General features: G+C 45.8%; 1 protein-coding gene across 2 annotated transcripts in view; it reads right to left on the minus strand.

Moving 5' to 3' along the window:
- The window catches only part of PDLIM2 (PDZ and LIM domain 2), a 439,577-nt gene that overhangs the window by 357,311 nt on the left and 68,008 nt on the right, over positions 1–14,258 (minus strand). The window contains exons 2-3 of one of the 2 annotated variants that reach the window (XM_069617704.1): positions 8,013–8,248; positions 3,060–3,220 (exon numbers count right to left, since the gene is read on the minus strand). In XM_069617704.1, coding sequence (XP_069473805.1) covers positions 3,060–3,158 — 99 coding nt within the window. In that variant the 5' untranslated portion in view covers positions 3,159–3,220; positions 8,013–8,248. The remainder of the gene's footprint in view (positions 1–3,059; positions 3,221–8,012; positions 8,249–14,258) is intronic. The other variant, XM_069617703.1, reaches the window with a different exon arrangement.

Genomic DNA, 14,258 nt, shown 5'->3' on the forward strand with positions numbered 1-14,258 from the left:
CGCGTCTGAGATTCCACTCATCTTCTGCTCCCCTCTGTGTAATGCTAAGGGTCCCACAATGTGGTCATTGGGGTGACCAGATGTCCCGGTTTTGCCGGGACTGTGCCAGAATTAGGGCCCCTGTCCCCCTTTTTTAATGTAAACACCTGCCCCCCCATCCCTCACCGCCACCCCACAGTTTTGTGAAAAGGCAGGGTGACCATTGGCAGAATCACGGGTCTGACTGTAAAAGTGAATTCATTGAACAACTATAAACCAATAGTTTAGCTATATTTAACATTACCCTGTCCAGAGACAGCCTTGAACTCACAACCTTTTGGTTAGCAGTGCCACAGAGACTGCATCTGCAAGGATTTCACTAGCAAGATCTAAAATACAAATCATAGCAAAAGGTGCCTTTCTTCCAGCATGCTTACAGTCAGAACCAAATCTTTAAAGTTACTGGACCCCAAGCCCCATTCCCCTGCCCCCTCATTCCCCACTACTGATGGGCATTCAAGGTAGTCCCATTGAAAACCAAGTCCCATTTTTATGTCGATTGCCCGGTCCCGGTTTTTTATTTTTAAAATCTGGTCACCCTATCATTAGGGCACTGCTATTAAAGTATCAGCCTTATGAGGGTCGGGCAATCACCCCCTTACCCATGTGTGCTGAAGCTTGCTCCTCTAGAAATTTGTAGGTGTGCTCTCTCCCTCCTTCACTCTTGGACTATCCGTTGATTGGCGCTGTTGTGCCCTCCTTTACCTCCATGGAGAGTGGCCAATCCCTCCCTCTCGTTTGTGCGTGGGGGTGGTTGCTTGTGGTCACTAACCTGAATGAATATGGCTGGGGCTGTCAGTTTCACCCTTCATTTGATATTGATCCCTCGCAGTATTGGGCACCGACTTTGTCAACCTCCTGCGCTACGTGATGCCAGGGCCTAACCCTCCTTTGTTTAATGCAGTCGGTCCCTCGTCCTTCTTTGCTGGTTACTGCCATTCACTGACCAGCCTTTGTCGGATGTTGCATGTACCTCTCCCTCTTTGAATAGCTGTCACATAACGCACACACACAGTTACACGCTCAACAGGTATCTGCAGATTCCTGCCAACACTTCTCTGAATCACAGCATTCCTCTCAAACGGTGACAGGTACAGCCGCTCCTGTACACTAATCCACCCCCCTCGCCCCAATGGAATGTGCCCGGCCTGCCTTGTGATGCCACCTGACAGGGCCTCGCCTCGCCCGGCCCAAAGCGTTTATTGCACCACGACCATCTCCAAGAGCCCGAGGCATCATGGCCGCCGCCCAGGAAACTCTGAGGCTCAAAACAAGAGCAAAACAAACAGTGCTCAGTGGAGGGGAGGAGAAGCCGATCCCGAGAGACGTGGATACATAAGACCCAGACTAGCATGTAAAGCGCAAGACAGGAGAAATGACAACCGAATAGGTGGGAGAGAGGCACCATTTGATGAACAACCTATACAGAGAAGTGCTCGCTTCAGGGGCCCTAAAGGACCCTTCATCGAATCCTACTAGATAAAGGGGGGCTCGTATTCTAGCATACGAGACCACCAAGCCAAAAATATGAGCTGAAACGAGGTCTCATGAAAAAGCCTTTCCTCTCATATTTCTTGCTGGGTGATCTCCCTAGTGCTCTTCAAAGCCCTTGAAGTGAGCACATCATGAAAAGAAACCAAAAGTCAAAAGATGGCTGCAGCAAGCCAGAGAGATGGGGTTAGACTTCCTGAAACCAATCCCAATATTTGGTTACATGTGATTATGTGGAATCAGAAAATAACTGATCTAATTACAACTAATACCAAAATAACTCATTCCAAAATAACTCATTCCAAAATAACTAATACCAAAATAACTCATTCCAAAATAACTCATTCCAAAATAACTAATACCAAAATAACTCATTCCAACTCATTCCAAAATAACTCATTCCAAAATAACTAATACCAAAATAACTCATTCCAAAATAACTCATTCCAAAATAACTAATACCAAAATAACTCATTCCAAAATAACAAATTCCTTTTTGTTGTTTTTTGAGGGGCTCCCCCAAAAATCCCCCCTTTTTTGTTCTCAATTCTTTTCTCCAACCCGAAAACCACTATTCCCACTCCCAACCCCATTTTTAGTTTTTTCCCAAATTCGTTATTTTGGAATTCGTTATTTGGGATTTGTTGTGATTGGATTAGTTATTTTGTGGTTCCATATAATCACTGGATACCAAATATTCAGGAGCAGGAGAAACAGCAACTGAGGAAAAAACAATGCAAGGGCTGTGGTGGCAGCACTTGAGGGCAAAACAACCCATAGACATGGAAGGGGTGAGGCAGAGACCAGCTGAGGACAAACCAAAATGAAAAATATGAGAGACCATGCGAGGAAAAACGAGCATGACATAGGGACTAGAGACAACATCACACTAAAGAGATGGGGGGTTGGGTGGAGTACAGTGGGTGAAACCAAGCCACACAAAAGGGGGAAAACAAAACCAAGGACAAGACACTGGAATTCAGGTGGCTGAGTCTGGAGAAAGTAAGCTAATGTTGGGGAGAAGAGACCACTGAAGGGTGAAACCAAGGAGGAGAGAGAACATCTGAGGAATGGCTCTTAACTCAGCTGCATCTGGTGGGTGTCAGTAGCAGGTCGCACTAACAGCGGGCTCCATATCCTTAGACTTAACAGGGTGGCACCAGCAGAAAACAAAATGTCACCAGCCTGGCGACAAAAGGTTGGAAAGTATGAGTGAGGAGAAACGAAGCAAAGGAGACGGGGAGGGGCAGTAATAGTAGAGGAACAAACATGAAAAAGTGTTGGTGGGTTCAGGGGTCATTAAACAACCCCAAAAGAGATGGATGACATCACAGAGGGAAAATGTATTTGGGACCCAACCAACCAAGCTAAAGAGCAGGAGAGATCAACAAATGATCCAGTAAACCCACATAGAAGAGGGTGTGCGAAAAAGACAGTGGACAGCTGGAGTGCCCTTCTGAATGATCAGATCACAGAGGTATTCCGGGGGGTATTGTGGGACATTGAAGCCAGCAGTAGGGGGTTCCTACCTGTGATACTGTGATGGGCGTGTGGTAGTCCCTTCCTCCGGTGATGCGGAAGCCCCAGGGTGATGCCCCCGTCAGAGTCACCGTCATCGTCACAGCCATGGTCTCGGAGCAGAGTCAGCCGCTGTCCACTAGGCAAGTCCAGGTCTGAGATACTGTCGCATCTGGAGGGTAGAAGCAAGTGCAGGTGAGAAGTGTTTCCCTTGGACGCAAGAAGCAAAACACTGTGGATGAGCAGCTTCTCGCAGAGAACTCTTCTGCTTTATTAGCTATTTCATGACTCATGGTGGAAAGATTTTGGGCCTCGGTTCCACCCCCCTCCATTAACAGGCGTCAACAACCACATCTGCCAGCGTCTTTGGCACTAAACACACCCTAGTTGGCACTCTGACATAGAGAGGGCTCGGCCAGGTCGTCCACGGCCATTCCACCTGCCTCCTGGTGATACATATTTAGGAGCAGAAGATCGCAGCCCTCCCAGTTGGCCCCAAAGTTGTTAATGGTGCACCCCCCCCCCCAATACCATATCTGGTAGGCCACTGGAGGTGATTGCTGCACCAGTTTAAACTGTTCCCTGCAGGGGCTCAGTCAATGCCATAGCCTTGCCACTGGTCAGTGGGCACTGGGTTTCACTGCTGTGCCAGGCCCTGCTCCTTTCAGACCCCTCGAATACTGTTCTTTGGCTGAACACCAGTGGTCACTGCTGGCCTAGTGTATACACCTCACAATACATCAGTCAATGCCATACTCGACTGACCACTGCCATGGCGGTTTCTGTTTACACCCTCTAGAACAGGGGTCTCCAACCGTTACATTGGCAAGGGCTACTTGTAGTTAATAGCCAATGTAGGTGGGAGATACTGGCAAGAGCTACAGGGGTGGTGATGTCCAAGAGTATGCGAATGTGTGCCGAGATTTCTCTGGGCTGTTTATTTGCTTTTTATATAAAAAAGAAATAACATATGCATTTACCATGATATTAATAACTTCAAAAATATCATTTCGTTTTTCTTTAAATAGGGCCCCTCTCTTAAAAATTGTAAAGCCTATCAGACGGTAGGTATCAATCGAGACATGGAATGTGAAGACTGACACGGCCAACAGTGCCCATAAATATGGTGTGTAGCTTGAAACAGCAACAGCCTGACTACCAGACGTGTATGTCTGGAAAAGGCAGATTCTCAGAGATAGGCAATCACATTGGCTGATAGGTGCAAACACTGCGGAAAGGAAGGTATCTACACTGCATACCTGACATCGCAGGCCACAGGACATTTTTTTTAAATCTCTCACAATAGACTCAACCACAGCAGTCATTGCACCATTCCCAATTACACCATCTGTAAAAGTACATTTGTTTTTCATCCAAAAAGAAGCACCTTTGAAGGATGCCTCTGAAACAGCATTTGCATTGCAGCATTTAGTCTGCCTACTTTTTAATTTTGCAGACAGCTTCCTGGGAACATTATTTTCATAATGTATGTGTATTACTGCAAAATGCCTCTCAACGTCACTCTTTTGTTCCTATTGTAACTTGGGCACAGAAGAGGCACACTTTCCTTACACGCTGTAAGGGAAAGAAATCTGTTTTCCGCGCTGGACGGAAATGGTACATCATTTGCCTTTTATTGGATGGTGCGGCTGCCTCTGAATCTATTATGTCAATAAGGATATTTCATACCTTTCTTTTGGGGCTGCATGTGCAAAAACAATCTGAGGAGTATTTCAATCATTGCGTTATACGGTTTCCATTATATACCACGTTCTGCTTTGCCTATAATTACATTCCAGTGCCAGGTTAGCATATCCCCAAATCGTGCAAATTGCTTGCATGCCAGGTCACAGAATTCAGCCAAGGAAAAGTAAACCAAAGCCTGCATTGTGGACTAAACGTTTGTATGTCTAAATAATTAGCAAGATTGAAAAAATGAACATGTGGAAACCATGTAATAAAGTAATTTGCAAACAAAAGTTCAAATCAAAGAGCTAAAATAACATTCAGTTTCATGTTGATAACTTGAAACGTGCACAAATCATATAACAAGTCAACTAGACAATATGTGAATCATTATATTAGCATTTTGAGCAAAGAGAGTATGGTTTGTTGCAAGGGGCGACATTCATAATGGGTGGACACCTGCCACCCATTTGCCCTTCATGAAGGAGGCAGTATCACAGAGAACAGCTCACATGATCGCTGCCTCTCCCTGCCGGAATCACGCAGGTCATTCTGGTGCATGACCAATGCATGTACAGCTCTCGCAGACATATTGAGGGCTCCAGCATCACAAAAATGGTTTAAATTGGCAATTATGGCATATTGGCCCTCATTACAACACCGGCGCAAAACCATGGTTGGTGCCGGTGTTGTAACGGGTCCGCCATGGTTCAATGGGGAATTACCACCCCATTCCAAGGTTGGCGGGGCGGTAATTCCCCATTGGACCATGGCCCTTCCGCATTCCCATTCTCGCCCCATAGGGCTCTATGGGAATGGGGAAGGCGCCAAGTACGGTACCGCAAATTGCGGTACCGTACATAGCACCAAGGTCCCTTTGCGGGTCCCTACTTTAACGGCTGGTGTAGACCAGCCATTAAGGTCGGGTCCCACAAAGGGACCTCGTAGTAAGGCGCTAAGTGTTTAACGGCGCCGCAGACTTTTACGGCGCCGTTAAACACTTAGCGCCAGGGTCGTAATGAGGCCCATTGTCATAAACAGCAACATGTGTTTTATAGTGGCAGTGCCGGCATATCCCATGAACTGTTGGTGACCAGGCATCTATTGGAATTGTCCATGTGTTAGAGAATTACTTGTAAATTGTGTGGTCTTTTGCACAATTTTTAGAAAAACACTGGTCATAAATTGCAACATTTCAACCCAGTACTAAAAATCCCCAAATTTGCAAATATGCATACAGGTTCCCTGCAGATCTCTGAACATCTCCCAATTTGTACATCTAGCCAAAAGGGCTCAACTCTATTCTCTCATCCCATGGCTCACCTTAATTTTCTGTCCCTGTATTCCCCACCCTGTTTTGTACAGTGCTCTGTTACTTAGTAACTAGGTGTAAGCTAAATAAATCCTATACATATCAAAATACATACATACCACTGCTCATTTTTCTCACCTAGTTACTTAATTTGTACTCCTGTTTCATAAAACATAGGCTGAATCATAATTCTCTAATATTTTTTTTTTAAGTCCTGGCATTGATAGCACATGTCATTTTACATTCCCATTTAGCTTTATAAATGCGAGTGGACAAGCACCAGAATGCAGTGCAGCTAGTAGTTTCCCCACATTTACATAAATGTAAAATTGCATTAGTGCTTGAATTCCTGTATTGGGACATTCATAGAGGTGGGCTTCTCTATAGCACTGCAAATTCCATCTCAACCTTGAATACAATTGGGAAAATACTACCGTAAAACAGAGAACTCAGTATTGCAATGGGGTGCCACAAACAACCATGCTGACACATCAGTGAAAGTTCATGGGTGTTTATTAAAATAAATGGTCAGAATGGCGCTTCGATTTCCTTAATTCTCTGGGGTCTAGGAGTCTGCGGCTGATTGGCGCTAGGGCCATCCCTCTCCTCTCTCGACTAACCTGTTCCTGGAATTCACCTCCCAGACGTCCCTACCAAGCTGGTAGTCATCTACTGATCAGTCTGTCTCTCTTCTCACTACGACTATTGGTGTTCTCTGTAAGTCGTTGGCTATCTGACACCCGAGGGAACTTCTAACTTTCCCTCTCCTATCGTTGGTTAGTCGCTGGGAAATAGGGAATGGAGCCTTCTCACCCAGCGTCACGTACACTCCTGCCACAACCTCTCATTCCTGGCCCTTCACTAATCTAAGCTCGTAAACAAATCTTCTCCCACCATGCCAATGTCCCTTTCAGTCTCTCACTCTGCCTTTCCACCTCCACCCTTTGATCTTACATCCTTTTCCACTCCTGTTCTTATTAGCCCTTCTACTCCCAACTATCCTTCTACTGCCATTATTCCTTTTCCCTCCTTCCTCTCACACTACATCTTTACCTCCTACTATTCTTCTAATACTAACTGTTCTTCAATTCTGTACCAATAGGTATTTCTATTTTCTCAGTAACTGTTGTGCTTCACGCTACTACCTCGATACTGCGTTACTACCACTACCTCTCTCTACCACCTTTCAGATTACTCAGGGATATGGTGCCATGCTCACCTTTTGTACTATTACAAACCCCTATGGGTATGGTGCCCTGCTCAACTTCTGTACTATTACAAACCCCTATGGGTATGGTGCCCTGCTCACCTTCTGTACTAGCCCCTGTCTGACCCTCAGGGACTCGCAGGGATATGATGCCCTGCTCACCCTTCTCCGACTAACTCCCACTCTATCACTAATATCCTTTGCTTGCTACTCCCATCCCTTACTACCTCTACTCCCAACCACTACTGCTCACACTCCTCCGTCACACAAACACTGCACAGACCCCCTTGTTAACAATATGCTGTGCACTCCAAAACGCTCTCACCTTCACTGGTCTCTCGGACGTCTTCGTCCTCCTCCTGTCCTCACCCACTAACCCACACTAGCAGACTGACACACACTTCCTTAAATACCCCACCCCCTCCCAAGATTGGCCACTTACCTCAGCCTATAGCTTACCTGGCTCCAGGGGGTGTGACAAGGGAAGGCCAAGGCTGGGCTTAAAAAGGCTGTTAAGCCCCGCCCCTTTCCAACACGGACCCTGCTGGGGTCCCAGGATGCGCGATTGCCTAAGGGCTACAAGCCCTTTAAACAAAAATATCATAATCCTTGGTGGCATAGTGGCTTAGGCCTCCATGGGACCGTTCTTATGAAAAATATGTGGGTTAGTGCCAGCGTCTCCGTGCGGCCTCCAGCTAATAGTGGTCAGGTGGAGCCGTGTTCCATTGCGGACTAGTGTTGTGTAAATTGGCGGTATACCGTGAAAGGGATGCCACTGCTGTCTCGCGTTTGCCGGTGTTCTGCTGAGCTGCTCTGCAGCGGCCACCCTCCCTGCCCCTTCCGCCGACATCTTCTGTCCTGGCCTGGAGGCCGCCGTTGCTCCAGGTTAGGAGGTGTAGGTGGGGGCCAACCCACATTCATGCACCAGGTTAAGGTCGGGGGTAGGCTCTCTCCCCTTTTCTGACAAGGCCACGAAGCAGACCCTGTCACAGTATCTTTAAATAAAATGAAATGAATTCACAGTTTTACTATAAACAGAAACATTTACCGCTTTTTCTTATAAGATGTGACTTGTCTTTTTTATACACACACACGCTACGCAAAAATAGATTACAGCTGTAGCTTTATTTTGCCTATTCTGATTGAAAGACTACAATTATCAGCATGCAAATTAATGCTTACCGAAATAAGTCTAAAGAAACAGAGTGAGACCGAAACGATCACAGCAGCAGCTTTGTTTCACACGGCATGCAGATTTATGCACCCTTCCCTTTCTAATCAAACATATTTGCACCTCTCTTGACAATGGCCACAACACACGTTTCCCATTTGTTATTGCTAGTTAACCTCTTGTTGGGACACTGCCTGAGCCCTTTAGCACAGATGCAGTCCCCCACACCTCTCACCATGCACACAGCTTTTGACTGTTTGCTTTGCAGTAAGAGGAGAGGGAGGGACAGGGGAATAGGCTCAGGGACTTCAGACACCAAAATAAACACAGAGCTAATTTTGGGTTATGGTGAAAGGAGCGACTGGGGAGCTTGTAATCTACAGGTTGGAGACCCTGGCTCTAGAACATTCTAATGCCATACCGAGACTACCCATTGTGTGTCACTGCAGCAGTGCCTTCCTCTAGGATCTCAACGAATGCAACAATGTGCGTAACCACTAGCTGTCACTACTGAGCACCTTCCAGTTTCCTCCCAGACCTTAGACGACTATACTCTGGCTACTAGCTGTCACTGTTGCACTGGTGCTCCTTTCGCCAGCACCTTCTCTTAATAGTCCGATTGACCACTACCCCTTACTGCTGCATTAGTCATCATCCGCACCTACCATAACTCCAGCTAAGGCCCTAATCTGGCCTTTCACTGAAATTGAAGTATCTACCTGAAGCCCATTCAGACCATGAAGGCCTCACCCATTCCCACCCATTCTGCTGGGCTTGTAGATCTCTGTGCCTCTGTCGCAAAGTAGTAATTGGGTGTGTCCCTCATTCTTGACATTCAGCAGAGAGCTCTAGCCCCACCACTAGCCGTGAGACTTTAGCAGTTTGAACTAATTGCAGTCACGGCACTCCAATGAATTTGTTCAAAAGATTAGGCACAACATCTCAGGGTTTGAGCCTGGCACCTAATTAGGCTCAGACTGGCCTATAGAGCAATGGGGTAATGTCCGAATAGCCATCTAGCCAGTGTGGGCCCTTTTTGTGGGACAATGTGGGCCAGCTTGATGAGTTAATACACTGTGCAGCTGGAAGTTTTGACCATTCTAAAAGGACCAGGTGTTACCCCTTTAAGTGCTAAGGGCATCTATGCTCATCCTAAATTTATTGTAGCCTCTGACCAATCCCACGGTTAAGTTTAATATACATATTATCAACATTTTGCCCCAGGTAATACTCAAAGGGGTTGTGGAAAAATGCAATCAAAAGCAATTTGATATTCTTGATCATTTCTAGTTTGAATTATTGTAGTTAAAACTATTTCATTAGAATACAGGTAGAGAAATGGCATATGAGAAGGGACACAAAGCTTGTAGGTGTTTGGCTATTTGCCCACCCATTGACTGCCCACGGCCATGCTAATCCCCATGGCCATTACCAACCAGTTCCTGCCCCAGCGCTCCCAAAACACCTCCTCATGAGAACTCTTTGAGCTCACTTTAATCAAGCTTTATCATCAACATTTGCACTCAAAGTGTCTGCCAGTGTTTTCTCAATGCAGCCTTCTGAAAGTTAAACTTAATCGGCGCTGTAAATGCGTTACTGGTGTAATACACTGGTGTAATACACATTTCTTGACGAGGTCTTCCTTCAACATCTCTATTTATAAGCAGTATGAGTGTCCTTCACTGAAGTCCTGTTAAAAACGAGCATTGGCAAACCCAACGGTGGTGGGTTGTGTATACGTATTAGGCATTTGCCAGGCACTGCTTTTAGATGCTCAGGTACTTGCACCATTTTGCACCTGCTACACTCAATGGGCAGTTAATACCACTACAGCAATGCTTAGCAGTTGCCTTTCCCAGGCCTACACAAAAGCCCAAACTGTTGACATTGCCAATGCTTGTTTTTTATTGGTACCAGGGTCTATCTTGTATCCCAGTCCAACCCTAGTGAACTTTAATGGCGCCCAAAACCACCCAATCAAACCGTGCTTCCATTCCACCCCGGACGTGGAACAACTTTCTCAATAAAGATATATCCCCTCACTAATGGAATTCAGAGTCAAACTCAAGATGTGCCTATTCCAACACTCTCACCACTACCAAGACATTCAAGATCAGCCCAACACAAAACCATCCCAGGCCACCACACAAGGGTTGATACAGGCAAGCAACCACAAAGGTGGCAAAGGGTAGGCTGTCACCCATGCACACAAGGCTCCAAATAATCACACATTGTGCATTCCAGGCATAATGCTTGCAAACCTCTGCCCCATCACCACATGCTCTTATGCTGTGCCGTACAAGCTCGTCCATGCACCAATGCAACCTGGATGTGAATGTCTTTTTTGCTAACAATGTAACCTGCCAAAGTAAGTGCCAGGAAGCAATAATATTTGCATTGCATGCAATCTAAAATAAATAACACAAACAAGAGGGACTTCCAAGTCTCTCTTCCATCACTTCCAGAGACCCAGTTTCAAAGCAAGTATATTGTCACTGTTTAACAACTATGCCCAACGTATTGGTCTGAATTCCAAATCACCTGCATATTGGCCGATTAGGTTGCAGGGATGTCATTTCACCAAAAGGCCAGGGGTAGCGGAAGTGACATCACATGACCCTTGACCCCTGATGACATCACAGGAAGTTATGTAATTTGACCCCCGCCCCCAAGTGACATCACAGGAAGTGATAACAAACGATCTTCAGATTTTTTGGATACATCTAGCAACCATGTTTCCAGGTGTTCTCATTTCAGACAGATATAAGAACCGAGGCACAGAGGGAGGCATGATTTGTCCACGATTACACACTTGGGGAATGCCATTTTCCAGATTGGACTTGCGGTCTATAAGTAAAACATACATAATGCAGTATTTCTGACAGGGTGATTGAAATCTGTAACGCAGGCTACAGCTAGTGTATGAAACATCTATAGATCAATGGACACAGAAGTACATGTTATCTCTGGCGTTGCTTTGTTAAACAAGCCAAAAAAGTGCTGACCGGGGGAGGCGTGAGCTGTTGTTTAACCAGCAGAAATATGCTGCACGAGCAAGGCCTGAAAATGAAATAATTGACCAGGATTTACTATCAACAAAAATCCATGGTTATAAATGTATATATTATTCAGCTACCACTACGATAGAAAAAACCTATTAGACTAGTCTGCGTGCACAGAGGGAAAGGCACCTGATAATGTTATTTTTGCTGGAGTAGAATACCTTGGAAAGGTTCTTTCAATATGCCCAAGACCCCCCATAGTTTATTATCCAAGCGTAATACTGGGTGCCAGGCACCATTTAATGTAATATCATTGCTGCCCACGTACATTCATAGCACCACACAGTTATTTAAAATTGAAAACAACCACAAGTTGCTTCTCACCCAGTGACTCACTGGCAGACTTCAAGCCTCGCACTGCACACTACCCCTTTGTCAGACCCAGTGGTGCCCAATGGTGAAGCACAAAATTTGGGAGCTCCTCTGCAAGCAATGCTGTGAGGGCTTCTCCCAAGCTCCTTAACAAAGCGTAGGGCACGCCACACCCCGGGCCGGTCCGGACCATCACATATGCGCAATATCCATGATCATTATAACGCTGCAGGGGCATGCACTACTGCAAGTCAAAGAAGTAAATATGTTTTTCAATCAAAGCTTACATCTTTAATTTAACATAGAGAGAAGGGACGGTGCCTGGTCCACAAATATACCAGCCACCATTGGTGGCTGGTGAGTTATTTTTTTGGAGCGTGTAAATATTTGCCACAAGTATGTGATTGCAACTGAGTATAGGATTCTTCCCCCTCCCCAGAGCAAATGTTTTGAATAATGGGTTAAAATGGTGCATTAGACAGCACACCTTCTGGGAAAATGTTGGTAAAAGGCCAACAATGTGGGTAAAAGGCCAACAATCTGTTTTGTAGAGCGTAGGGTAAATCATGAAAAAAGTACAATAGATGCAAGTCACCAAAAGTGCACATGCATTTCCCAATGCATTATCATGTGGTCCCTGCCATATATGCCAGTATAAAAAAACATTTGTATATGTTATGTGACTATTCAGAAAAATGTCGCACTAGGAAGAGGGGAAATGTATGCAGACGTGCTTGCATCAGCATGGAGCAGAGCTGTCTAGGAGCTGGGTGAGAACCTGCCACCTGCCCGTGAGGTCAATAAAAGGAAAAACAATGTTTTTCTAAAATTTACCGTATCCCTCATGGGGGAAATGCAAGAGCCTTACGTAATTGTAATTGTTTTTTTGTAAAGCGTGAACTTGGGGTTCGAACCTGTGTTGCTCTGCATCGTCTTGCTTCCAAGAGGAGAGTGTTGCTCTCGAGCTATCCTCCCAAGAGTGAAGCGCTTCAAGGCGGGAAAGCAACAAGGGAATACAGTTGTCATTCTTAGGCCTTGAAGATTTCGAATGATCTAACAATAGCTAGCATACTAGGCCAGAGGCATATCTACCAGTAAGTGCTTAGTAAAAAGGAGAAAAATGGGGGCAGAGGGAGGGGGGTCAATAAACGACAGTACTGGTCTGACGATATTTCAGACTGCTTCGTAGTTAGTCATCCAATGCGCTTATACATAAGAATATCAAGCACGACCAAGCTAGGGAGGGGACACAGAGGGAGGACCGGACAGACAAACTTGCAAGGCCTAGAACAATCAAGGTCAAGGTTGTGCAAGTGCGCAGAACAGGAAGTGCGATGGAGAGGGAGGTGGATAAGTGCGCCCAGTTCAGCAGGGGCCTGGGTTAAGTGCAGAGTGGTTGCTCCTCTCATGGAGCATAATGCAGTAGTGCCAAGCAGAGTGCAGAGGCCCAGAGGCAAGGGAGCCTGGGACCTGTGGGGCTCAGAAGGTGCACCAGGCGACCAGTCAGCTAGCTGTGCAGGTTGGGGAAGAGAACGAAGGAGGGAAAGAAGCAAAGAGAAAGGATGTTAGCAGGGGAGAGGGAATGAGGAAGAGAAGAGGTAGGTCTTAAGGAGGTCAGGCACAAGACAGAGAGAGGTAGGTAGGCTGTTCCAGAGGGATGCACCTGCAAAGGATAGGGATCTACCCCCAAATCTCTGTTTGGAGAAACTGCTCACCCGCAGAGAGTTGGAGGAGGCCGAGCAGAGGGCTCTGGAAAGAGAGTATTTGGCAAGAGAGCGTTGAAGATTGTAAGGGCCCCAGCCCCAGAAAGCCTTGTGGACTATGCAGAGGGACTTGAACTGGATCCTTGCAGCCATATGGAGCCGTTCAGTGCACCCGAGAGATGCAGTCTTATTGTGCATTTGATTTTTTTAATCATTTGTAACACGCACTTAAACTGAATCGTGTCTAGGGGCAGATTAGAAATAAAAGTGACGAAAAACCACTTATTACCAGAGATCAACCCGAACCACGTGAGTACAAATCGCATTTAGGTGTCTCACCTATCTAGATACTTAAATAGATGGGTTTTCAGCACCCTGCGGAAATGATATAGGGATCTGAGGTCCCAAATTTCCAAAGGGAGACTATTCCATAATTTGGGCCCATAAACTCCAAATCTGCCGTCTTCTCTCCACACACACTTTCGAAGGCGGAATTTGCAATAATAGTTTGCACTTGATCGCAACTGTCGGGCTGGATGATACAAATTGATTTTTTTGGGATAGATAAGACGGGGCTAAATTGTTTACATATTTAAAAACTAAGCACAAAGTTTTGGAATCAAGTTGATCCTTAACAGTGAGCCAGTGCAAGGATTGCCTAAAGTTTTAGATTGGGGAGGACTTTCTTACTCTAAAAATTAGCCTCACTGCTGTGTTTTGAGCTTTTTGCAGGCGCGGAATTTGAGTGATCAGAATG

The sequence above is a fragment of the Ambystoma mexicanum genome, chromosome 10 (assembly GCF_040938575.1).
Source record: "Ambystoma mexicanum isolate Mex_15411 chromosome 10, UKY_AmexF1_1, whole genome shotgun sequence".
NCBI lineage: Eukaryota > Metazoa > Chordata > Amphibia > Caudata > Ambystomatidae > Ambystoma > Ambystoma mexicanum.